Source organism: Callorhinus ursinus, unplaced genomic scaffold (assembly GCF_003265705.2).
Source record: "Callorhinus ursinus isolate GAN/ISIS: 27379988/994484 unplaced genomic scaffold, GSC_fseal_2.0 scaffold18, whole genome shotgun sequence".
Taxonomy (NCBI): domain Eukaryota; kingdom Metazoa; phylum Chordata; class Mammalia; order Carnivora; family Otariidae; genus Callorhinus; species Callorhinus ursinus.
Window position 1 is genome coordinate 22260778 of NW_027397080.1, and position 23784 is coordinate 22284561.

At 50.8% G+C, this 23784-nt stretch overlaps 1 protein-coding gene across 7 annotated transcripts in view; it reads right to left on the reverse strand.

Annotated features, from left to right (window-relative positions):
- The window catches only part of VWA5B1 (von Willebrand factor A domain containing 5B1), a 46806-nt gene that overhangs the window by 17295 nt on the left and 5727 nt on the right, over window positions 1-23784 (reverse strand). For 4 of the 7 annotated variants that reach the window (XM_073903249.1, XM_025856773.2, XM_073903250.1 and 1 more), the window contains exons 3-13: window positions 22882-23046; window positions 21173-21325; window positions 19737-20007; window positions 16313-16458; window positions 15394-15525; window positions 14677-14801; window positions 10700-10876; window positions 6384-6494; window positions 4222-4424; window positions 3639-3753; window positions 2053-2238 (exon numbers count right to left, since the gene is read on the reverse strand). In XM_073903249.1, coding sequence (XP_073759350.1) covers window positions 2053-2238; window positions 3639-3753; window positions 4222-4424; window positions 6384-6494; window positions 10700-10876; window positions 14677-14801; window positions 15394-15525; window positions 16313-16458; window positions 19737-20007; window positions 21173-21325; window positions 22882-23020 — 1758 coding nt within the window. In that variant the 5' untranslated portion in view covers window positions 23021-23046. The remainder of the gene's footprint in view (window positions 1-2052; window positions 2239-3638; window positions 3754-4221; window positions 4425-6383; window positions 6495-10699; window positions 10877-14676; window positions 14802-15393; window positions 15526-16312; window positions 16459-19736; window positions 20008-21172; window positions 21326-22881; window positions 23047-23784) is intronic. The other 3 variants (XM_073903251.1, XM_073903252.1, XM_073903253.1) reach the window with 3 other exon arrangements.

The window sequence follows — 23784 nt, forward strand, 5'->3', positions numbered from 1 at the left end:
AACAAGGGCTTTGGGGGTAATTTTTATTTTACAAGAACTGGACTAGATTACTTACATTTACTTACATTTACATGTATCTTGAATTTTGCATTTAAAACATTTTGGAAATCCTGCATATCAACTATTCTTTTTAACTTTTGACTGCACAATATTCTACCACTCCTTATTTTTAAGCATTTGCTTTGTGGCCATTTATTTTGCACCACAAAAAAATTGCTACAGTGAATCCCTGGACATAAATCCATTACATCACTTTTATTTCTAGGTGTTAGATTCTTAGGAGGCATTTCTGGGCTGAGAAGTTACGTATTTCTAATTTCATTATTTATTTCTAGATTGCTTTCCAGGAGGGCAAGTCATATTTATACCATAATAGGCAAGGGTACCTTTCCCCAAGAGCCCTGCTAGTACCAGGAGAAAACTTTGCCAGTCTCATGGGTAAGGAAAGGAGAAGGCATTTATTTGAGGATCCATTCCAGTGGTAGTGTCCGTTGATGATCTGCTGCCTCTGAGACCTTCAAGAAGGGTCTAGACTGTTCAAAGACTGACCAACATTCTGTTTAGCATCTTTTCCCTACATTTGAACACCCCACTCTCCATAACACAGTAACCATTACCCTGACACGATTCTTAGGAGATGGTATAACATTCCAAAAGCTGGAAATATCACACACAATTCTCACTTCTCTTGCAAGATTGAAAACACCTTTAACACAGAGTGCACGCGGGGGAGGGGTCACGCAGTTGAGATGGCCATATGCCATCCAGTTTGCCATATTCCTCACCACCCCTCTTGCCTCTCTGTGGCCTCCACGATAATTGCTATCCTTCATGGTGTTTTCCCCTTTTATTTTTAGAAGTCCATTTCATTCATTTTTTACCTGCCCAGTCCCTCTAGGCAATAAGTTGGTGACTCCTGCTTAAAAATAAAACAAGATGGCAAATCCTTCAAGCCGGCATAGAGAGACTCACTAAAGAGGAGAGATGGGGAAATTTCAGGCAATTCCCCACATTTTAGCATGAATTCCATCTTCCTTTGAGAAGTTCCTCACTTTTATCTCACTTCTGTCACCACATACAAGAGAATGATCCATGTAAGTAAAACACAAACTTACCTAAGGAGACATGACTTGAATAGAGCTTTTGGGGAGAGAAACCTGAGTGCAGTTGTTCTGAACTGAGTTGTTTGTCAAAATCACTTTGGGGAGATTATGTCAAATGCAGGTTCCTGGGCCTTACCCTCAAAGACTTTTATTCAGTAGACCTGGGTTGGAGCTTGGGTTCTGCATTTTATTTATTATTATTACTTTTTAAATTAAATTAAAATTTGTTTAAATTCAATTAATTAACATATAGCATATTATTAGTTTCAGGGGTAGAGTTCAGTGACTCTGCATTTTATTTTATTTAAAGATTTTTATTTATTTATTTGAGAGAGAGAGAATGATAGAGAGCATGAGAGGGGGGAGGGTCAGAGGGAGAAGCAGACTTCCTGCTGAGCAGGCAGCCCGATTGCAGGGACTTGATCCTGGGACTCCAGGATCATGACTTGAGCCAAAGGCAGTTGCTTAACCAACTGAGCCACCTAGGCGCCCCTATTTTATTTTTTAAAAAGATTTATTTATTTATCTGAGAGAGAGATAGTTGGAGGAGGGGCAGAGTGGGTAGAGAATCCTGAGGCAGACTCCCTGCTGAGCGCAGAGCTCCACACAGGACTCAATCCCAGGACCCTTAGATCAAGACCCTGACCCAAAATCAAGAGTTGGCCACTTACCCAACTGAGCCACCCAGGCGCCCCTTGGGCTCTGCATTTTAGACACATTCCCCCAATTTTTCTGCTGCACGAGATCTTAAGAACCACATGTTGCGATGATAGCATTTACCCGAGAAGTGTCACCATGACCACATGCCCATGGCCTGGCAACCAGACCCCAAAACTGTAGACCTAGATCCAATTAGTTCCTAGTGGCCACCAGTGGCCTTTCCAGCTAAGGATGGTTTTGTGGGTAATGTTCTAGAGCCCCACTGTTCTGGAATGTCTAAGATACTTACAGATCTGGGATGGGAGATGTATAAGGAGGCATCACACACAATGCCATATCCCACCAGCCGCTCTCCGGGGAAGAGGGAGCTGGTGCTCACAGGCGAGATTAGGACCTCAGTGGTCTCGGGGAAAACCCACTCCACAGTTACATCACTCAGGACTGGGGCCATGGCCTTCTTCAGGGATTTGATCATCTGTTAGGCAGGGTCAGAACACAGGTTGGGGGCACATGTGAGCAGGGGCATACAGAGATGAGGAGCACAAAGACCATGTGGGTATGAGCATGACAGGGTGTAAGCAGAGAAGAAGACACAATAGGCCTTGGGGTGGTTTGTTCAGTGAACGTGCCTCTGAGCTTCTTAGACTACTAGAATGTCAGAGTTGGAGCAGATCTTGCTTCTCTAAGCTTAGCATTTTATAATGAGGAGATTTAAGACCCCAAGAAAGTTTGTGTCAAAGCATGGACTGGATAGTGATCTTGAGCAAATTAATTTGCCTCGCTGGGCCTCTGTTTCCTTTTCCAGTAAAGTGAGTTAGTAATTTTCAACTCTCAGTGTAGTTGGGAGGATTAGCTGAGATACTGGATTTGAAGTCGCTGCCTCATGATAGGTGTTCAATAAATGATAGCTGTGGTTTTGCATCACTTAGGCTGATTTCTTCAAACGTACTGCAAAGCTGGAGAAAAATGATTTGGGGATTGTGCAAACCATAAGGGTGCACTCCCAGATCCCCCTTGGAGGAAGACTGTGTCCTTTTGCTGCAAGGAATGCCGAGTGCCATTAGGTGATAGGCTCCAGATGCAGCCCCAGCTTTCCAGCCAAGACCACACCTCTCTCTGGAAGCCCCCAGGCAATGACTGAGCACGGCAGGGATACCAGTGTTGGCATTTCAGCCCAATTTGACTACCTAATGGGTGATCTTTGCTCCAGAGCTTCCTGTTGGGTTGGCTGAGACCTTGCTAGACTCGCAGTCTGAAGTTCTCCCTGCTCAATCTTTTCACGGGTATGCACGTGCATTACGGGCTGAAGAGTTCTCCTTCCTGTTTCTTCCTCTTTTTTCTTTCATAGACATTATCCCCCAGTGAACTTCTTGTAGTTATGAGCTTCTTAAAACCTGCTCTGTCTCTGCTTCCTGGAGGATCTGGACTGACCCAAGGATTTTTTAAGAGTTCTGTTATTAGTGCCAACTGTGCAGAAAATGGAGAGATGACTATAATCTCCTTGATTTCTGGGTCCTTTAGATGCTTCTGAGCCACCATTTGTCATCATCGGGAATGTGGCTAGAAATGACCCCCAACACAACTCCAGATCCATAGAAGCAGTGACTCTTTCAGAAGCCCCAGTCCTGCCCAGCCAGTGGATGGAGCATGCGATCCAGCGGCTGGAGACCAGTGGATCTAGTGTCCTGTACTAACTCCAGGAGTTGCCTTCCCTGTGGCCTCCACCTCTCTGATTCTCACTAGGGTGTATAGTGGCCTAGTGGGGAGCTTAGACTTGGATGAAATGAAATGCCAGCCCCACCACTGAGTTGCTGTATGACCGGTCTGGGCCCTCTGAGGTACCAGCACCAAAGAGACTGAGCCCCTTTCTCCTACCTTGGGTTGGAGCCGTTCTCCCTCCACCAGGAACTCAGCACTGCCCTTGGACACAGTTGCCAGCCCCCTCACCAGTCTGTGGCAGACATTGGGTCCAATTCCAAAGCTATAGCACCTGGGGGAAGGGGAGGGGAGAGGGTGCTATTTCCCACCCTCTGTGTCTTCTCTGTCCCTTTGGTGGAGAAAGGGACAGAGCATGACCCAGCAGAGCTATCTTAGAGCTGATCCTAGCATCAGGCAGAGGGTGAAGGAGAAGGCAGAAGGCCATCATTGGGCACTCACATTCACAATAGCCCATTAACTCCCACCCCAGGACAGAGTCAAAGCAGCAAGAAGGACTTCCTCCACCTAGGCTGCCCTTTGGGAGCTATATGCAGAGGTGTGGTGTTATCTCATCCCACCTGAACTCTTGAGGGAAAAAGGCGAACTTCGAAGTTAGCTACACCACCCTAGAAGACAAGCACCGTAGGAACTGGAGTTCTCTCCTTTCCTTCTGGCATTTTCCATGATGCCCCACTTCCGGCACCCCCAGCCCAGGGCAGCCCAGGATAACCAAGGCCTTAGACCTTCAGCCTGTGCCCACCTGGTGGAGAAGGCATGGTTTCGCAGCAGTTCTAGCACCTTGCCGGTGTTGTTGACGGCACCATCTGTGATCAGGAAGAGAAGCCGCGGGTGGCCTCGGCGCACTGGCTGCCGGATGATCCACTTGAGCGGGGAAAGGATATTGGTGCCACCCATGTCAGCACGCATTCTCTGGATGTTATCACAGGCCATGGCCACGCTCTCCTGCAGGGAAGGGTCATGGTCGGGGAAGATAGCCCCAGCATCACCATATGGCGCCAAGACTGTAAGCCCCCTGGAGGATGCATCCTTTGTTTCCCTAGATCTTAGCTCCATGGAGCCAGGGATGCCTTAGATCCATGCACAGGAAGAACGGATGGCCACTCATTTGGTGTGATTCTGCCCAATAGCACCCCCTATGAATGCCCTAAATGCTGTTCATGGTGTACTAACTTACCACTGTCCTTTCTTTGTTCCTCATTAAAAATATAAACACCCCTGGAAAAGGCAGCACATCAAGCTCCAATTGCTCAGTACAAATGAGTGTCCTTTTCTAATTAGCGAGGCAGGAGGTGTAGTGGTAAGACCATAATACTAGAAATCTTAAGACTCAAGTTCTGGCCTGCCTGTGTGCTAATCCCTACAATACTTTGAAGAAACCATGTGCCCAATGTGGGCTTCAGATTCCCTTCCTCCTGGATCAACACTATGGAACCCAACTGGCCAAGGACTCCTGGCACTGGATGGATATCAGATGTTCTCCTGATTCACGAAGATGCTCTTTCAGCACCTGTGCTTGGGGTAATGGCATCTATCAAAAGTCTTGAAATGGATATGTACCTTCTGAGCCAACAAGACTAAGGATTTATCCCAAGGGAATCATTAAGGTTGGGTGTGGAGTCTTTGCTACAAAGATGACTGAATAGAAAAATATGGAAGCAACTGACATGCTCAACTGCGGGGATTTAGTTCAATAGGTCCTGATTGATCCGTGTAACGAAATACTAGGCAGCCATTAAAATTATCTTGCAGATTAATATTACTGACATGGAACTATGCTTACGATAGGCTGTTGTGTTAGAAAGTAGGTTACAGAATGGTATGGCCCGTCTAATCCTATCGTTATTAAAAATGTATCTTACTAATATGTGGAATTTGAGAAAGAAGACAGAAGATCATAGGGGAAGGGAGGGAAAAATGAAACAAGACAAAACCAGAGATGGAGACAAACCATAAGAGACTCTTAATCTCAGGAAACAAACTGAGGGTTGCTGGAGTGGAAGGGGTGGGAGGGATGGGGTGGCTGGGTGATGGACATTGGGGAGGGTATGTGCTACGGTGAGCGCTGTGAATTGTGTAAGACTGATGAATCACAGACCTGTGATACCTGTGTACCCCTGAAACAAATAATACATTATATGTTAATAAAAAATAAATTAAAAAATATGTGTAAACACATAGAACAAGGTCTGGAGGGATTTATACTGAGCTTGAGCTTGTAATGGTAGTCTTTTTTTTTTTCTGATGTGATCATGGGAGACTTTTTAATTTTTCTTTTTGATCATCTGGATTTAAAAATTGTGGGACAATCAATATACATAATTTTTGTATTTTAAAAACCTATAAAGTTATTTTTCATTGAAACATGTTCTTCCTTTCTCCCTCCCCTCCCTTACGTTCTTTCTTCCTGTTCCTAGACCTGGACAGGATATGCTCCAGGTTTGAATGTGCTGCTGGGTTCCCAGTCTTCTTGTTCTAAATTGTAGTTTGAGCCTTGTGAGTTCTATTCTTAGCCCACCTCCCCACTTACTCATTCTGTAACCCCTTACAATTCACTCCTTTAGGTCAACCTTACATGAGTCTATCGTTCTCTTGAAACAGAAGCAGGATATATCCTCTCTCTACCCCTTCCTTGAACCCCCTCTCCGTGCACACCCATACTTTGCCCAAAATGGTCCTTATTTTAAAGAGGTTCTTATTATTCAGAAGATGAGATGTCAGCAAATGGCCTACCCAGAGACAACCTATCTAGTTCTCTGCTGTGGGCATCATTGAGTTTCCACAGGGCAAGTGTGGGGGGCAGCTTCTGAGGCAGGCCTCAAGGTTACCCACACTTTCTTTTTCTTCTTTTCCTCTGCTCCTCACCACCCACCCATTCCGGACCCAGCCCTGCCCCCTCCTTACCTCACTGTAGGTCTGACTGGAAGGGAAGAGGGTCTTAAATGTGGATCCAAACCCAATGACATTGAAGAGGCAGGCTGGCATGAGGCTCTTAAGAGCCACCAGCATGGCATCCTGGCAGGCGAGAGAGGGATTTTCAGAGTTCTGGAAGGAGTTACTAGCTGCCACCACCCATCAGTATTCTTATCCCAGCACAGAAGCAGCCTCCAGACGGGCTTTCACCCCACTGCCCGCACCCAACAGTAACTTCTCCCCCAGATCAAGAAATTTGCTGACAGCAACCAGAGGTGGGACCAAAGCCATCATCATAAAACTTCTCATCCATGCAGCAAGTCTAACTTTTCAAAGCCCTTCTATTATGCTTGCCAGTTCCATTTCACCTCCTGCTGACCCTGAGAGGTTAGAGAGAGCAGGGAGCATCCACTCCCTTCTGCAAAAATGAAATCAACATCCAAGGAAGGCACGTGGCTGAGCCGGGGTCACACTGTGGATGGAACAGGCTTTCATCCAGGCCCTTCTGCATCCTACGCGCCCTATCTAGGGTTGACTCTCTAGTTAACAAGTCTCTTAGGGGCAGTCTCTTCAGCTCATATTTGTAAAATGCCCAGGAGATACTTTACGTGCATTACTTCATCCTTCCATGACCTCACCATGACAAAAGGGGGATCTGGAGTAGAAAACCTGTGCAATCTCCTCTCTATTGTAAAGATGCATGGATGTTTGTATCCTCACCATGGCCCTTTAGGCAGGCACCATACTATCCCCATTTTATACAAGAAAATACTGAGGCACAGAGAGGTGCGCTGACTCATTGGCGAGCATTCTGAGAGTAGCGCCTCCAAAGTCTGGGAACATTACAGAGTCCTACCCGACTTCACCGTGCAACACCAGGAGCCCTTGATGAGGTCTGTTGAAATAATCACAAAGAGGAAAGGTGGGGGAGGTGGCAGGAGGGATGACGACGACGATGATGATGACAGTGGCTCAGGGCAACAGTAAATCTCAAGCAATTACTATGTGCCAAACCCTGTGCTAAGCACTTTCTATTAATTATCTCATTTAATCTCTATAACGCGTTACAGCACAGTGGATAAGAAGATACATGTTGAAGTTAGCCATCTGTGGGTTTAAATCTCACTTTTATCATTATTAACCTGACCTTGGACTAGTTAGGTCACCCCTCGGAACCTCAGCTTGGCACATAGTAAACATTCAGTAAATGGTTACCATCACCAATCCAATGAGAAACATAGGAATAGCAACATCGCTGTTTTACAGATAAGGAAACTGAGGCTCAGAAGGTTAAGATGTTGCACTGGATCACAAAACTGAAGGACAGGACAGCTTTTAAAACATAGCTCCAAGATCATTATTCATGTTGGCTCTCTGCCATGGCACAGAGCTCGGGAATGAGGGGCTCTCCCTCATCCCCAAGTAGTTGACTGATGGCACCCCGGGGATCTCAGCATGACTTGAAAGAGACAAACTGTTTGTGTTCCAGAATCTAGGAGGAAGCAGTTGCAACTGGATCTTGGCAACTTCCACAGCATACAGCTTTGCAGGCTCCACAGACCTGCAGCCCCTCTCCCATCCCCCTCTGTAAACATCAAACAGTAACATCAATGTTCCCTCATCTCCTTTTTTTGCCCACGTCAATACATTTTGTTTCTCTACAAAAGAAGTCAGTATCTCCTTATTTTTTCATTAGCCACTAATGAATATTCCTGCTAGCAGGAGACTGCTGATCCATACAGATTGTCTCTGCTCACACCTATTGGAGTTTTAAAAACCATGTTTTTGGCAGCCAGTGGTAGCTGGAGAATGAGACCAGCTGCAGGAGATTAAATTGGCTGAACTTTCCCCCTTGGCGTGGCTGTTCCCATCTCTATACTCTCCCACCTTCCTAAGCCTAGTTTTTCCTAAAACAGTCTACCTAATGGGCCGCGATTAATGACCCAAGCAAAACCTGCCTATGGCCTCATTGCCAGTGGGGAAAGGAGTGTGTGCCCTGAGTAATTTCTGCACCTTTCTCTAAAAGGGGGCATGTGTAGCAGAATGGATTGTGCCAGGACAAGGCCATTTGTGAAGGAATGACCTTGAGCTCAGTGAGCTGAACTGGAAAAGAGAGCAGGAGAGACTCCCAAGGGGAAAGGGACTGAGAGGAGAGCCAGAGGAAGTTATTGTCTGAACATTCTGGAAGGTAAAGGTCGGAAAGGTCTTTAGTTCGGGAAGTGGATTTCCATTCACAAACCTACTCCATTTAACTGGTAGTAACAGCCTGGAACCCACAGATGACAAGGATATAGAGAATGAGTCCAAGCTCAGCATGAGAAAAAATGCCATGGTCAATTATTGATGTCTGTCTGGCCTTGGGAGAGGGGAACAAAGGGACATGTGACATATGTTTGCCTTTCCTGAATTAATCTTTCCTTCTCATTTTACAGAAAGGATAACTGAATCCCAGAGGTGAGAATCAACTTGTCCAAAGCCACATAGCAGGTCAGTGGCAGAATGATCCTCAAACCCAGCTATTGCTCTTTCTACTAAGCCATGCAGCAGAAATGACATAATCAGAGAAGAGAGCTTTTCTCAGTAGAGAGGTATTATCATTCCCTATCAGCAGGGTAAGGAAAATCTGCACTGATCCAACACAGGGAAGGCTTTGATTTCCTCATTAGCTCTGTGATGCTGGGGAAAACACTTGGCCTCTTGGGGACTCAGTCTCCTTACCTGGAAAATGGCAGGGGAAATGGATTAAATGCTCTCTAAGAGACATCATAAGATCCCATGATACTTGAGAGTAACTGAAGAGATGTCTTACAAATTGATACAGCTATGGAATGAAATACACATGGCCACAGCGCCCTGGAGTGTGCTTCAGCAGGACTATGGACAGTTCCCCAATCTAATTCTTGCCTTTGATGGAGGGCAGAGGTCGGGAGAAGGTGACGACCCATCCTGCACCTCAGTGCCAAGAGGCTTCAAACGGGAACTTTGGTCTTATACATGATTGCTCAGTCATACTTCAAGACTAAACCCAATCATAGCAAGCCCGAGGAGATAGTGGGTATCACAGATCCCACCCAACCCTTCCCCTCCTTGTCAGTCCTGTTGCCCTGGAAACAAGAGTTTTCTCCAGGGACAAACTAGGGGGAGGGATGAAATTTCAGGTGACAGCAGAGCCTTCTAACTTCTTATTCCCGCATCTTTCATTTCCTTGAACTATGCGCTTTTACCCAGTTCAATAAACAGTGACTGGGGGCTTTTTATGCATAAGTACAGAGCCGGGCTCCATGGGGAGAGATAGATGAGAAAGATCTGGTCCTTTCCCTTAATGAGTTCATAACTCCAGAGGAGGAGACACCACATCTACACAACCAAAAATACAAAGAAGAGCTAGATAATGCCATAATCGAGGCGAATAATCTCCTGAGGGAGATGAAACACTTCTGGATACACAGGGAGGAATGTTTATCACTCTTCTGCACTCCTTCAGAACTTCCCACTGCAATGAGACCATACTCCCAGCTATGGCTGGTTAGCTGGGCTGCCCCCTTGCTTGACTATGAACTCCTGGAGGGCAGGAACTATATTTGCAACCTGCTGTTTTTCCAGACGGCCAAGCACAGCGCTTTGCACATATTATGCACTTGAAAAAAAAAAAAGAATATTTTCTACTGGATTATACACACTCGTTAAGGCCATGTGCGATGAATCTCTGATGTCAGGTGGTAGGAACAGACAGGAGTTTGATCTTAGACCACAGCAGCTGTGTGACCTTGGGGAGGTTACTGAAATTTTCACGACTGGCTTTCCCATGTGGAGAATGGTGACAATAGGGCCAACCTCACAGGATTATTGTCTGGATTAAACATCAAGCTGTGCATTAAGTGGCTAGGGTCGTATCTGATACATAGTAAGCTTCAGCAAATGTTGGTTCTTTCCTCTCTTTTCTGGGCCCCTCTACACTCAGGATCTAGTGAGGTGTTTCTGCCAGAGCAGGAACTCAACAAAGGTTTGCAGAGTGCCAAGGAAAGCTGTAGATGACCTTATCCCTTGGACAATAGTTCTACCTCCGTTCATACCACTTCAAAGTTTTATTTTGGGAACAAGTTGAGTTTGGGTGCCTCTGTTTAAACTGATTTTAAAAAGTGAAGTTGTTCCTTGTAGTCATGGGTAGTCATTGAGGAAAGTAGTTCAGGTGTGGAAGGAGGGCTGCTTGGAACACAAGAGTCCTGAGGAAGCTGGTTTGGGGGAGCACAGCTGATCTACCCTGGAACCCCAAGTCCTGGGTGGGGCGGGGGTCCTCTTACAGGTACCTTGACGCGGTGGATGTTGGTCCCACTCATGCTGCCACTCCGGTCAATGAGGAAGATAAACTCGCCATGGGTCTTTCTCAGGTTCGGCTGGACTGACTGGAGGTCAGGGCAGAAGTTGAGCATGATGACAGAATGGTGGGGAATGTCTTTGTGGAGGCGTTTCCGGATGATTTCTGTCTGGAGGAGAAAGGAATACTCTCACTTGGGCATTCCAGGGGTCCAGAGCCACTCCTGAGGGCTCAAGCTGGTCCCCACATTACTCACCCAGCTTTGTCAAGATCCCACTCAGTCAACTGGTCACTCCCACAGCAAGCTGGTGGCAGATCCCCGTCCGTGTTTCCCTTAGTGGGCTGGGGCCCCGCTGGGAAGATGGACATCCAGATGCAGCAGGCACCCTGTCCTCCCGCCCGCACCTGGCTCTTCCATGTGCTAGACTTTCACAGTTGCATGGACTTTGGAGGCAGAAAGACCGGGGTTTAAATCCCAGCTCTCACCATCCAGCTGTGTGTTCTTGGGCACGTCCCTCCTCTGGGTCTGTTTCTTCATTTATAAAATGGGGCAAATGACATCCCTTTCTCAGGGCTGGTAGAGGATGACCCTGAGCAGGAAGTCCCCGCACAGGTGCAGGCTGGAAAGCATCTCTCTGGCTTTCACCCCCAGTGTCTAAGCCACTCTCCGGCTCATCTCCCATGGGCTAACTGATTCTGGGTCTCTCCCTCTGCTAACCTCCTACTCATTCTTCAGATTTTACCTCTTTAGGAAACCTGCCCCCATCTTTAGGGTGGACCGACTAGCTTCCTCCTCTGTGGTATGAAGACAAGAGTACCTATCTCACCGAGTGATATGGACTCAATGCAATGCTTGTGAAGCCTGCTGCCTAGCACAGAGCAGCTGTTTCTGAACAGGATCCACCATCACCAAACCCTCTGGGGTTTAACTTAGAGCCCCGTACAGAGATGGGCTCCTAAACATTAAAGGGATGACGGGACCATAGTTCTTTATCTTTTTTTGCGTGTTCTTTTTGCTGGCCCTGGCGAGCTGCTGCTGAACGTTGCTTCCGGACACACGTGCGCTGCGCCAAATCTCATTTCCTCCATCCTCACTCTGCCCCCCTCTCTTTCTCCCTCCACTCTGACTTCCTCTCTCTGTCTGTTTGTCTGACTGTGTCTGCGTATCTGTGTCTCTGTGTCTGTTTCTCCGTTTTTATTGGAGCCCCTTCCTCAACTCAGTCGATGACATCATCACGCACGCAGGTGTTCAAACCCAAGACCTAGAGGTTGTCCTTGGTTCCTGTCTGTCCTCACCCTGTACATCTCCCGTTCAGCAGAGGACCATTAGTTCTGCAGCTAAGATGTGTTCTGAACGTGTCTTCGGCTCTGTCTCCACCACCACCATCCCAGTGCAGGGCAGTACCGTCTCTTGTCTGGACCCTGAGTGTCCCCTTTCTGCCACTTTTTTCTCCCTGCAGTCCATTCTGTTTTTTTTTTTTAATTTCACTTATTTGAGAGAGAGAGAGAGAAAGTGCACAAGCAGGGAGAGGGGCAGAGGCAGAGGGACAAGCAGATTCTCTGCTGAGCAGGCAGCCAAAGGCAGGGCTCGATCCCAGGACCCCAAAATCATGACCTGAGCTGAAGTCAGACGCTTAACCAACTGAGCCACCCAGCCGTACCTCCCTGGGGGTCCCTTCTACATAGAGCAGGGAGTGTGATCGTTCTTGTCATCTTGTTGTTTAAACAATAGCTTCCCCTCATACTTCGCATCATGGTTATGAGACCCCCTAATGCCTGACCCCTGCCTACCCATCCACCCCATCTTTGCCCACTCTGCCTCTGACATTTCAACAGCCTGTTTCCCGAACATGTCACCATTGTCCTGCTTCTGGTTCTGTGCACGGTCTTCCTTTCCTCACCACTCACCAGGTCTCATTCTCAGACAGGCTTTCTCTAAACCGCAGGCTAACCAGCACCCACACTTATCACTTATTATCATATTATCCTGCTTTATTTCCTTCATGGTCCCCAGCCCTCTCCACACTCATCTTGCTCATTCGTTTGCTTGTCTGTGTTATAATGTAAGCTTCATGAGAACAAGGACATGTTATTTTTAGTGTTGAACAGAGCAGACATCTAATAGGGACACAGTATTTGTTGAATGAATAAAGGAGAGGATGAATCTGTGTAGGTCTTTTTATCTGCCACTGACCTATGTGTGCATCTCTGTTTTTTTTTTCCCCCAGTCTCTCTGTCTCTACTTGTCTCTGCTTCTATCCGCATCTCTGTCTCTTGTACATGGTGTCTTCCTCTGTGTCATTTGCCCCCTCTTTGCTAAATCACAGCTTTTGACAGCTTGTCACACCCACTCTTCTTGATTGATGTTCACCCTCTGGATGCCTGCCTCCCACCCTGGGTGAGGGATCTTACTCTCCCTCCCACACGTAGCTCCTTTGCCAAAGGCCACTGCCCAGCCTGGCTCACTGGAAGACACAGCCCAAGGTAGCCACAGCGACATCTGCTGATGAAAGGAGCCCTTCTGGGAACCTGATTTTGGCCTCTCAGAGAGGCGGCGTGGGGGCCCTGGCTCGGGATTCTCCAACGTCTCCTCCAGCTGCCCTTATCCAATTACCCTTAACTCATCACTTCTTAGCAGCTTGGGGTGATCCCTATCATCCCTGGAGCTCATGAGAATACAGGGTATTTGCATAACCGACCCAAGGTGGCAAATTCTCATTTGCTTCCGTAGTCCCAGAGCTAATTGATAAGTCTTGGCAGGCAGGGGAGCCAGCCCCAGGCCTGGGAGCCCCACTGCCCCCACCCCTGCCCACATTCTATAGTTCTCAAAGCTCAGGGGCACTCCCACTCTGAGAACCTGGCCCCAGCCTCTTCTCCCAATTGACTCATCTGGGCGAGAGGGCCCCTCTGGGAAGGCAGGTGTTTCCAGTGGGGTCCCTAACGTGGGATGATATGGGTCGTGAGCTACTGACCCTTTCCCTTTGCTATCCTTCCTACCTCCCACCAGGCCCCTCCAGTGGGATGTCTAACAATGGGAATGGCGTGAGCCGGAAGCAGTCTACACATTCCCATACCTCCCCCTCTGCCCTGGTCCTCCACCAGTCAGGGAGGGGCTCTTAAATCCAGTGAAGCTGCCCCCCAGGATCGACTCTAAGTGCTTAGCCTCATGTCACCAAAGTCAACTCCCAAGAGAATGGTCTTCTCCTCCTCCCAGCTCACCAGTCCTTTTGGGGTGCTAAACCTCAGTGTTCTCATCAAAAAAGGGGAGACCAGAAAAAGAAGTGTGCCATTGTTCTTCAACCTGCCTTGGCCTTCAGGGCCTGGCTTGGTGTGCAGGGCCATGAGCAGGAAAGACTGCTGATGTAACTTGCGGCCGGTGTCCCAGCCTCCCACCAGGCTTCCCCAGCCCACCCCTCCCCTCTGCTGAGGCCTCCTCATACTGGCACTTCATGGGGCCAGCGCGGGCCGAGAAAGGGTCTTCTTCAGGCTTCCTCCGCTCTGCCTTTATTCTTTATGTAATAGTAGCAAGGATCTCAGAGGAAGGACGAGCAGGACACCCTTTCAGCAGGTGGGAAAAGGGAGGCCTAGGGGTAAAGATTGGGCTGGGAGGGCACCTGCCTGTAGGGTCCTGGGGGCTCCCTGGGGTGGAGTAACCTGGAGAAGACCAAGGTTGTTTCTGTCACCGGCCTAGAATGTCACCTGGCTTAGGCCTCTTGGTGGCACCAGGAGAAGGTGGCCTGGCAGGAGGCGGGAGGACAGGGTGCCTGCTGCATCTGGATGTCCATCTTCCCCGCGGGGCCCCAGCCCACTAAGGGAAACACGGACGGGGATCTGCCACCAGCTTGCTGTGGGAGTGACCAGGCAAACCACCCCCTTCCTTTGCCCGGTATCTTCATTGGTCCAGTGATGCCCAAGTCCCCAGTGTCACCCCACTTCTGCCACCACGGACTCGGCCCCAGCCACCCTCACCTGTCTCTCTGCCCTGCTGTCCTTCTTCATCCCTTTAATGAACTCCGTTCTTCCTTTCAAGTGCTGCTCAAACTCTCCCAGGGTCATGTCCCCTTTCTCCATCAGGATGTGTGGCATGTGGGGCTCTGCAGAGATGAGATCACCTCTTGGCACTTGTCCGAATGTGAGGGCAATACCAGGGACCTTGGTTTAGGAGCAGGATCTTCAGGGTGGGGAGGACTCCCAATTGGAAGAGGGGGATGGATCCCTGACGGCCTGGAGGGGTGTGGGGGTCTTAGCTGGCAGGCAGGAGAGCCTAATGGTCTCTCTGGACCTCAGTTTACCCATCTGTAAAATGGGAGAGAGACCAGGTTCTGATCTTTTCAGATCCTGACATTTTATGAATCCTTAAAGAGACAGAAGAGTTACTTTCTGAGTGTTCAGAGCTGGGAGGGTCTCATTGAGCTTAGGATTTCAAAGGTCATCTGCTCAGCTGCCTTGGAGGCAAAGTACTCCAATGGGTACCCCGAGGTCTCTGGAGCTAGAGTCCGGGCACTCAGCTCTGCCAGCTAGAGTCATGTTTCCAGGAGCCACGTAGTTGCTCTCCTCTCTCTGCCACACCCCCCAGCGCTCTCCCTGGCCTGGCCACTGGACGAGGGGCCACATGTCTATGCCCCACGGGATCAGCATCTCTTCCTTCCCACAGGCCTCCCAGGGGCCCCGCCTGGTGCACCGTACCACTGGGGTGGATGAGGATCTCCACGGGCCGGTCGAAGGTATGCCTGTTGGCCAAGGTGATAATGATGCTCTTGGCCGATCGTGCAGACGGGGCGGCGTCGGCTCGGATCTCGTGAGTGGGACTCTCCACCCCTGTGTGGCACAGAAAGGCGGAATAGGCTCAACAGCTTCGGGAGAAATAGGGGCTCAGTGGGAGGAACATGGAGACCCAGGTCAGAGATGAGAGGCTCCTGACTTGCTGTGTAACCATGGACAGGCCTCCTCCATTACCCCCATCTGCAAAATGGGGGCTTAGACAGATGGTGTCGATGGCCTTTCCTGCCCCGACCTCAGGATCCACTGGGGTCAAAGGGTTGCTTCCTCTTAGGGCACATAAAGAAAGAAAGAGCTCAACGTTTGGATCTCTGGGCACTCTGGGGATCTCTGGACAATGGTCCCCAACTCTGGCTGCACGTTAGAATCACCTGGGAGCTCTGAAATATTCCAATCCCCGGGACATACCCCAGACCACTGTCATCAGTAGCTCTGGGTGGGGTCTGGGCGGCAGGATTTGAAAGCTTACCAGGTGATTCGACCATGCAAGGTAGGAACCAGGAAGCACCTCTGTGCCTGTGTGGCCTCTAGGAGAGGACCAAGAATGTCCATGCCTGCATGGACATCGCCCCATGGGAGCCACTGAGGTGGGTATGGGGATAGCCTTGAAACCTGTCCTTGGGAGGGGCTCATCTTTGGGCCACATGTTGGGGGGCAGGAAGTGGGGGTCCATAAGGCTCCATGAACTTCAGGATGTCTTCCATCTGGGCAGGACCACTTCCCTGCCCTCCCCTTCCTCTCTATCCCTGGCAGCTTTCGGCCCGAAGCCCTCTCCACTTTGGGGCCTCAGGCTCCTCCAATCCAGGTCTGGGCAGCTGTGTCTCACCTGCGAGCAGGCATGGCCCACGAATCTCCAGCTGGAAGTTGAACTCGTATTCCATGGGGTTGGACACATCGGTGTCCAGGAGAGTCGCCAGGCACAGCTTGCTCCAGGAGTCCAGGGCTCGGGGGCCGAAGCAGTGCTTGTCTTTGCTGGGAAGGGGGTCGAGAGGCAGAGGAAGGGGAGGAGGAGGAGGAAGATGGTGAGCCCCGGGCAGCCCCGGCACCCCTGCAGCCCAGCTCTCAAGGGGGCTCGTGAGTTTCCTTCCACCTCCCACCCTTACTCCGCCGCACGACCTGCCTCCAGGGAGGGCCCGAACTCCGATGTAAGGCGCAGCTACCCGGTAGGCCTGGTGCCCCCTACCAGCGGCACACATCATTCTCACCAGTGCCCTGAGAAGAGGCATCAGGGCCCCCATCTCCCCATTTCCCACATGGGAAAACAGAGGCTCCACAAGATGCGGCGGCTACCCCAAGTTCCTACAGCTAGGACTTGGCAAAGAGTGGGTCCTTGCCAGGTCAGTCTGGCTACACAGTGAAGAGGTTAACACCATATCACCCCATTTCTTGGCTCCCTGCCCTTCTCTGTGAGCTGGGAGCTCCTGCACAAGCCACTTCTTCAAGCCTCAGTTTCCCATCCATGAAATAGGGGTAATAATGAGGTGCCTTGAGGGAGTGCTCAGGGAAGGGTCCCCTGCTGAAGGTTCAAGTTTCTGGGCTCTCTTTCTGGGTCATCCCCACCCTGTCTCGAACCCTGCTCCATCCTCCACCCCCCCAGGGCCACACCCTTGAAGCTCTTTGCTCTGGGAGCTTAATACTTGACACACCGGTCTCCTTGTGAAGTCTGGGGCGGGGGGCGGGCGGGGGGGGGGGGCAGGCGGTTGTGTGTTTTCAATGCGCACTGTGTCCTGAATGGCATTCAATCACTTCCTTTGTATTTCTCACTGCTGTGTTTCTGAGCTCCATCTATGTGGCGGTCTGCAAACCAGCCTTTGCTGGGACATGGTATCACTTAGGAGCATCTGTCATCTCAGACTTATTTCTTCCTGCCTCCCTGTGTCAACAGATAACACCGCCATGAAGATCCTCATCTGCGTCCCTTTTTTGGGCTTAAGAAAGAATTTCTCTGGGGCTCCTGGGTCAAAGGCTTGTGTGCTGTCTTTATACCTGCTGACATCGGCACAACTGAGCCTTCTGTGTTTGAGAGGCAGGGCCTACCAGGGTTGGGGACATTCAAGGCCTCGGTGGGTCCAGGAACGAGAGGCCTGGGAGGCCCTGAGAAGCTTATTCCTGCCCTTTCCGGCAGGCGGAAGTGAAACAGTTGCTCTCGGGAGAAGCAGGTATCAAATCCCCATGAGCCCCAAAGTTGCTCAGAGTGGCACAAGAAAAAATAAGAAGGATAGGTAATACCAAGTGCTAGTGAGGAGGAGGAGAGAAGGAGACTCTTCCTTCCGCTGGTAGAAGTGGAAACTTACCAGCCTAGAAAGCCATCGGGCAATACACAGCACGCGTCTGGTGTTCCTGGTCTGACATTGGCTTGTGCTGCCTGCTTCTCTGCTGTGCCAACAAGGGGTCCTCACCCTAGGCTTCAAGATCCTATAATCGGACTCCCCATCATCTGTCTGACCTCTCTCTTTCCTGCTCCCACGCTGCTATAGCCATATTAGCCTTCTTGCTGCTCCTCCAACCCACTATACCCATTGCTGCCTCAGGGCCTTTGCACTTACCACTTGGACTGCCCTCTGCCCAGAATGTTCTTCCTCCAGCATATTTCCAGCCTCCCCTTCTTTAGATCAGGCTTCAAATGTTGCCTAAGCCTAGTCCATTTGAGGTAAAATAACACCCAACCCCACTCTGTCCCCCTCTAGCCTCTATGCTATGAAGCATTTAGCTTCACAGAACTCACCTAATATATTACATGTTATGAGCTTATTTCTTTAGTCTGTCCCCATGTCCCCCCGCCCCCATCAGAATGCCAGCCCCGTGAGGGCAGGGACCTTGTCTGTCTAGTTTACTGCTGTATTCCCAGCACCTGGAACCTCGCCTGGCACCCAGTAGGTGTTTAATTACTGTCCAGGTAATAACTGAAGAGTGTCCTCCAGGCTGACTCCACGTGGAGAGCTGTAATAACCCTCCCGCAGCCCGGCCTGAGGCCAGCATTCTAATGGTGGCATCCAGAACTTTGCTGACACCATCTTCTGTGTCCCCGGCTGTCCCCAGAACCCTACCAGGGTGTGTATGAAACTGCTGGATATACATGGTGTATCTTCCCCGATTTCAGCTTGGTTCAAAGGTTTGAGACAGGACTTGGGGTGGGGGGGGGAGTTAAGTAGTTTAACTGGTCATTAATTATGAGTGTTATTTTTATGTCAAAATAGTACAAAGACCCTCTGGAATAGATTTTAAAAATTCACACATGAATGATAAAATATAAGACTTCAAAAGACGTCTGAATGCAGCAGGTAAGGAGGGCCTCCTCTCTCCCTGCACGGGAAAGGCTCAGCCTCCTCAGTCCTCAGGTGGGGAAAAGGGAGGTGACCCAATTTCAGCAGCCGGGGCTTCAGGCTGTGACCCAGCTTCTCTTCCTGTCACCCCTCCAGGGGAGCAGAGAGAAACTGTCCTGCCCTGGGCTTGTAGTATTCCCAGCACACCTTGCTGAAACGCCTTGTCATGGCTTTTTGTTGCTTTGGGAGAGACCTGAAGTTGACCAGGGCCACAGGGCATCCTATGTGTCTACAGCCTCATCTCCTATCGACCTGCTTCAGTTTCCCTCTGGAGTCCCATCCTTGCTACCTCAGGGCCTTTGCCCCTGCTGTTTTCACCTGTGGGAATGTTCCTCTCTGTGCCCACCTCTCCGTCATGGCTCAGCTCCCAGCTGAAATATCACTCCCCAGAGAAGCCCGGCCTGCCCCTTAGCCCCCCAGGGTGGGTCCCTATTTTATAGGTCAGCCCAATGCTCTTCTCCTTCATTGCCCTTTCCACATCATTAATTATGCATGCAAGCACAGAAACAATTACCTACATATCAGTAGTGTTCTTAGTTGGATAATGATCTCTCCCACCCAGTTCCACTTAGGAAGGAGACATGCTGGTTTGGTGCCCTCTGTACCCCTAATATTCAGCTCAGGGTCTAGCACCTAGTAGGTGCTCAGAAAATACCTCTTGTGAGCTTATAGAATAAAGCCTGGAAATTCTCATCCCAAGCTGTCCAAATACCAGAGCTTCTGGCCGATAGTGACAGGGGGCATTTCAGGGAGATTCTGAAGTGTTCTAAAAGTGAGTGGAGGGGAACAGTTATTCAGATGGTGGCCACCTTAGCACTGAGCCTCGTCTTCTTCTATCTCTCCCACCCCTCACTCCCCTGCCTTCATCCAGCTGACTTCCTGTGGCCACCCAAGTCTCTGCCCCTGGTCCGGGCTGGGGCTCCTTACCTTTGGGCCTGTTGAGTGGAGGGGCCAATGCTCTCGGTGCAGAACTGAGGCACAGTTGGGGCACAGACAGCAGGCAGCAGGACCCGCACAGCCCCGCTGGGCAGCGTCGGCAACTCTGAGGAGGTGCTGACAAAGATGGTGACGTTCTCCATAGGGGCAATGGTCCCCAGGTTGACCACGAACAGGATCCGCTCCAAATCCTCATCCAAAGCCACCTTCCCTGGTGTGCAGGAAGGAGGGATGACAGAAACCCCCTCTTGCAGAGTGTTCCCTAAGTGACAGGCCTGGAGTCAGCAGCTATGCATATATTATCTCTAGTTCCCTGTAACTGTGGTAGGTTTGTGAGCCCCTTTTGCTGATGGGAACACCAAGGCTTAGCGTGGGGATGCGACTTGCCCACGTTACTCAGTAAATAAATTATTCATTGAACCCGGATCTGAACCCACAGGGGTCTGAGGCCAGACCCCGTGTACTTTCTGCTGGGAGTGGCAGGCTGGGACCCACAAAACCCCGACAGAAGTCACGTCCCTGTTCCCAGACTCTGCTTCCCCTCAAAGAATCACATTGAAGCACCCTCCCAGCTTTGGGGCAAGAGCTTTTGTTCAATTCTCTCTTGTTGTTTGAGAGGCCCATTCCCTCACCCCTCCTTAGCCAGCGTCACCCAGCCACCAAGCCCTTCATGAAGACCTCCCTGGTCCCCACTCGGCCCCTCTCTCCCTCCTCCGACATTACCCACACCTCTTCTGCCATAGCCACTCCCACCTCCTGTTGTGGTTACCCTGAAGCATGTCCTAAGCTCTTCCTCCAGGCTGTAAGCAGCCCTAACAACTTGAAGGCAACTTGGTATCTTACATGTGCTGGGTGCTCATTAAACGATTCTCGAATGTCTTAATGATCAGATCACAGACCCAATGGGAAGAATCTCTTACGTCACATGATACTTGGTCTGAATTCAAATCCTGACGGTCACTAACGTGCTGTGTGACCTTGGGCCGGTCACCACCCTCTCTGTTCTTTAGTATCCTCAATAGCAAGCCCAGTAGCCATGATTTGAGTCCTTACGCCGTATCAGAGACTCTTAGCTCTGCAACCATGTCTCTGTTGAGCTTTGGGTGTGTACAATTACTAGTTCCATTTTACAGATGAAGTTTAAGTTTTTATTTAAGCTCATAGCATTTGCAAGCAACAGGATGGGGAGTCAAGCCCTGGTATGATTCATTCCACAGCCTCTGAGCTTAAGGGACGTGCTCTCTATAGAGATACAGAGGTGAGAGCAGGAACAAGGTTCAGAGAGGTTAAGTGATAGGCCTGAGGTCACACAGGATTCCTGACTCCTGGTTTAGTGCTCTCTCTACCCTATCGCACTGCTGTCCTTCCAGTCTGCTCGAGACCCCAGCCAGGCCCGGGCCCCGCCGCGGCCCTTCTGTCCTCCTCACCTGTGAGAGTTGTGGCTCGGAGGCGGGTGCCCTCAAAGTGGGCGCTGTCCATCTTGGCTTTGTCCTTGATCTGTACTGTCACGACACGGTCGGCAATGACTGCCTCAAAGCCGATCACCGTGGTATATTCATCCAGTGGGTACACGAAGAGGCCTGCAGGGGAAGGGCCTGGCATCACGGGGTGCCCCAGCCGCACCCTGCACATCCCACCCGAGGGACGGAAGCCAAGCCTTTGACCTGCCGGATGGATGGACGGTACTCACTGCCACTTAGAAGATGCTGGGGCACTCCAGCTGGGACCCCATGGCTCTGGGGCTAGTGGCGGGGTAAGTGCACCAGAGGCACTGTGGGAGCAGTGGGGCGGCTTGCAAAGGGACAGATCTTACTCTGCAGGCATGTGAGACCCATGTGGCCAGGCCGTCTGAGTTTTCAAGAGACAGTGGAAATCCGGGTTTTTATGTACTTGTTGTGTGTGCCAAGGAGCTGGGGCATCGGAGGAAACAGACTAAGGCTCTAATCCAGTCCAGGCCGCCCCTCCAAGCCTGCTGACCTTCGATAAGACACTCGGCTTCTTGAGGCCTCACAGCCCCATCTATAAAATGGGGCCAACAGAGGCAAACTCATGGGGTTGTCATGAAACTGGAAAAAGTAGCCACCATAATTTAGCTGCGTGCCTCGTGTTTTTATACCTTAGTGCTTCTCAGACTCTAAGAGCACATGAGTCACCTGGGTGGGGGGCCCATGAACCCTGGGGCAGCACAATGCCTGGCCCATGGTGAGCCCCCCACAGAGCCTCCCATCCCTCTGAGCCTCAGCCTCCTCATCTACAAAGTGGGGAAACTGGTTCTCCCTGCACGAAAGCCCAAGGACTCTCCTCACATTGGCCAGTCCTTTATCTCCTGGGCCCCTAGCAAGTTCCATTTTAAGTCGCCCCCTGGAGATTTTCCTAAACAGAGGACCAGGGTGATCTGCTCTGCCCAGAAGGTTTCTGAGGAAAAGTCAGTTTCCCTGCAGGTTCCTCTGGGAACCGAGAAGGTTGGGACAGAGGGTGGTACCCCAAGACATGAAGCCTGGGGGTTGGGAGGCCCCCATCACTGGGGACGAAGAGGAATCCTAGCCGCAACAAGCCTTTACATAGTCCCTCTTGGCCAGCCTTCCCGTGACCCCCTTCCTGAAGTGGGAAGGGAGGCGATGGATTGACAGACTTCTGCCGGCCAGGGTCCCGCACTCTCTCGACTGCCCCACAGGGATGATTCATAGTCTCACACTGCTTTTCATTCCTCGCGGTCCTTCCTCCTGCATTACCTCATCGGCTCCTCCTGCAAACCCTGGCGTCCAGACAGGCAGAGGAGCATCCTGACCTGGAGAAGGCCAGTGGCTTCCCCAATGTCACAGAGGCAAGAGTGGGAGCTCCTGGTTCTCCGCAGAGTCTTGATGCCTCTCCTACTGGGAGGTTCCCTGAGAAAGTGGGGGGGCCGGCCATTTGAGGCAGGTGGGCCTGCCTTGTGGGCTGAGCCCAAATCCTGACCTGATATTCTACTGGCCTTGAGGCCCGAGGGGCGGAACCGCCATGCCCATTTCACAGATGAGCAAACTGAGACTCCGGAAATGTACATGACTTGCCCTGTGTGGATCAGCTAGTACCTGTCAAGATGAGGACTACCCACGGGGGAGGGGGGCCCTGGGGAAGCCGCAACAGGGGTCCTCACCCTGGAAGGGCTGGGCTTCCAGGTTGCCATAGGTGAGGGAGGCAGTCAGCCCTAGGGCATAACCACTGACGAAGGACGTGACGTCAGAGGCGGTGAGGGGCAGGGCTGCCCCTGTGATCTGGTTCAGCAGACCAGGCATCCCGCTGGCTACTCAGCCTTCAGGGCCTGCAAGAGACAGGAAGGGTGGGAAGTGGGGAGATAGGCCCCCCCATCCCTTCCCAGCCCAGGCCTCCACTTCCGCCCCCACAGGCAGCCAGCATTCTCCCCGTTCTCCCCACGTCCTTCCCGGGGAATGACCCCTGCTCATTCTCAACCATCCCCGAGAGAAATGGGAATTCCATTTCTGCCCATTTCACAGCAGAGAAACCGAGGCCTGAAGACGTGTGACCTGCCTGGGTTCACTCAGCAGGAGGGAGCAGAGTCAGGGCGAGAGCCCAAGCAGGTTCACGGCCAACTTGGAATTCTCCCCAATGTGCAGTGCTCCCCGAACTCTGGTTGGGGGTCCAGGGACTCAGACTCTGACCCCATCCCTTTGTCAGTCCCTTAATCTCTGAGCTATGGCTGCCTCCTCGGCAGAATGAGGGAACGGGGATGGCTCACCACATGCCTCCTTCTCTGAGTGCATCTAGAATGAATCTACCCACCACCGCCAGGTTGTGAGGGGAGTAAGGAGTACCCCCAAAAGATCCTCAAGGGAAAGGAGCCACCTGATTCCTCCAGGTGTGCAGGTCACAAAGCTGGGAGTCATTCCTGGCACCGCCTCTTTTTCACTCCTCCCCCCCATACCCAGTCCATGGCCAAGGCTTGTGATTTATCTCTGCAAACGCCCTGGCGCCTATCCATTCTCCGCCACGGGCACCCTCATCTCAGGCACCACCCTGTCTATCTGGACTGCAGTTCCCC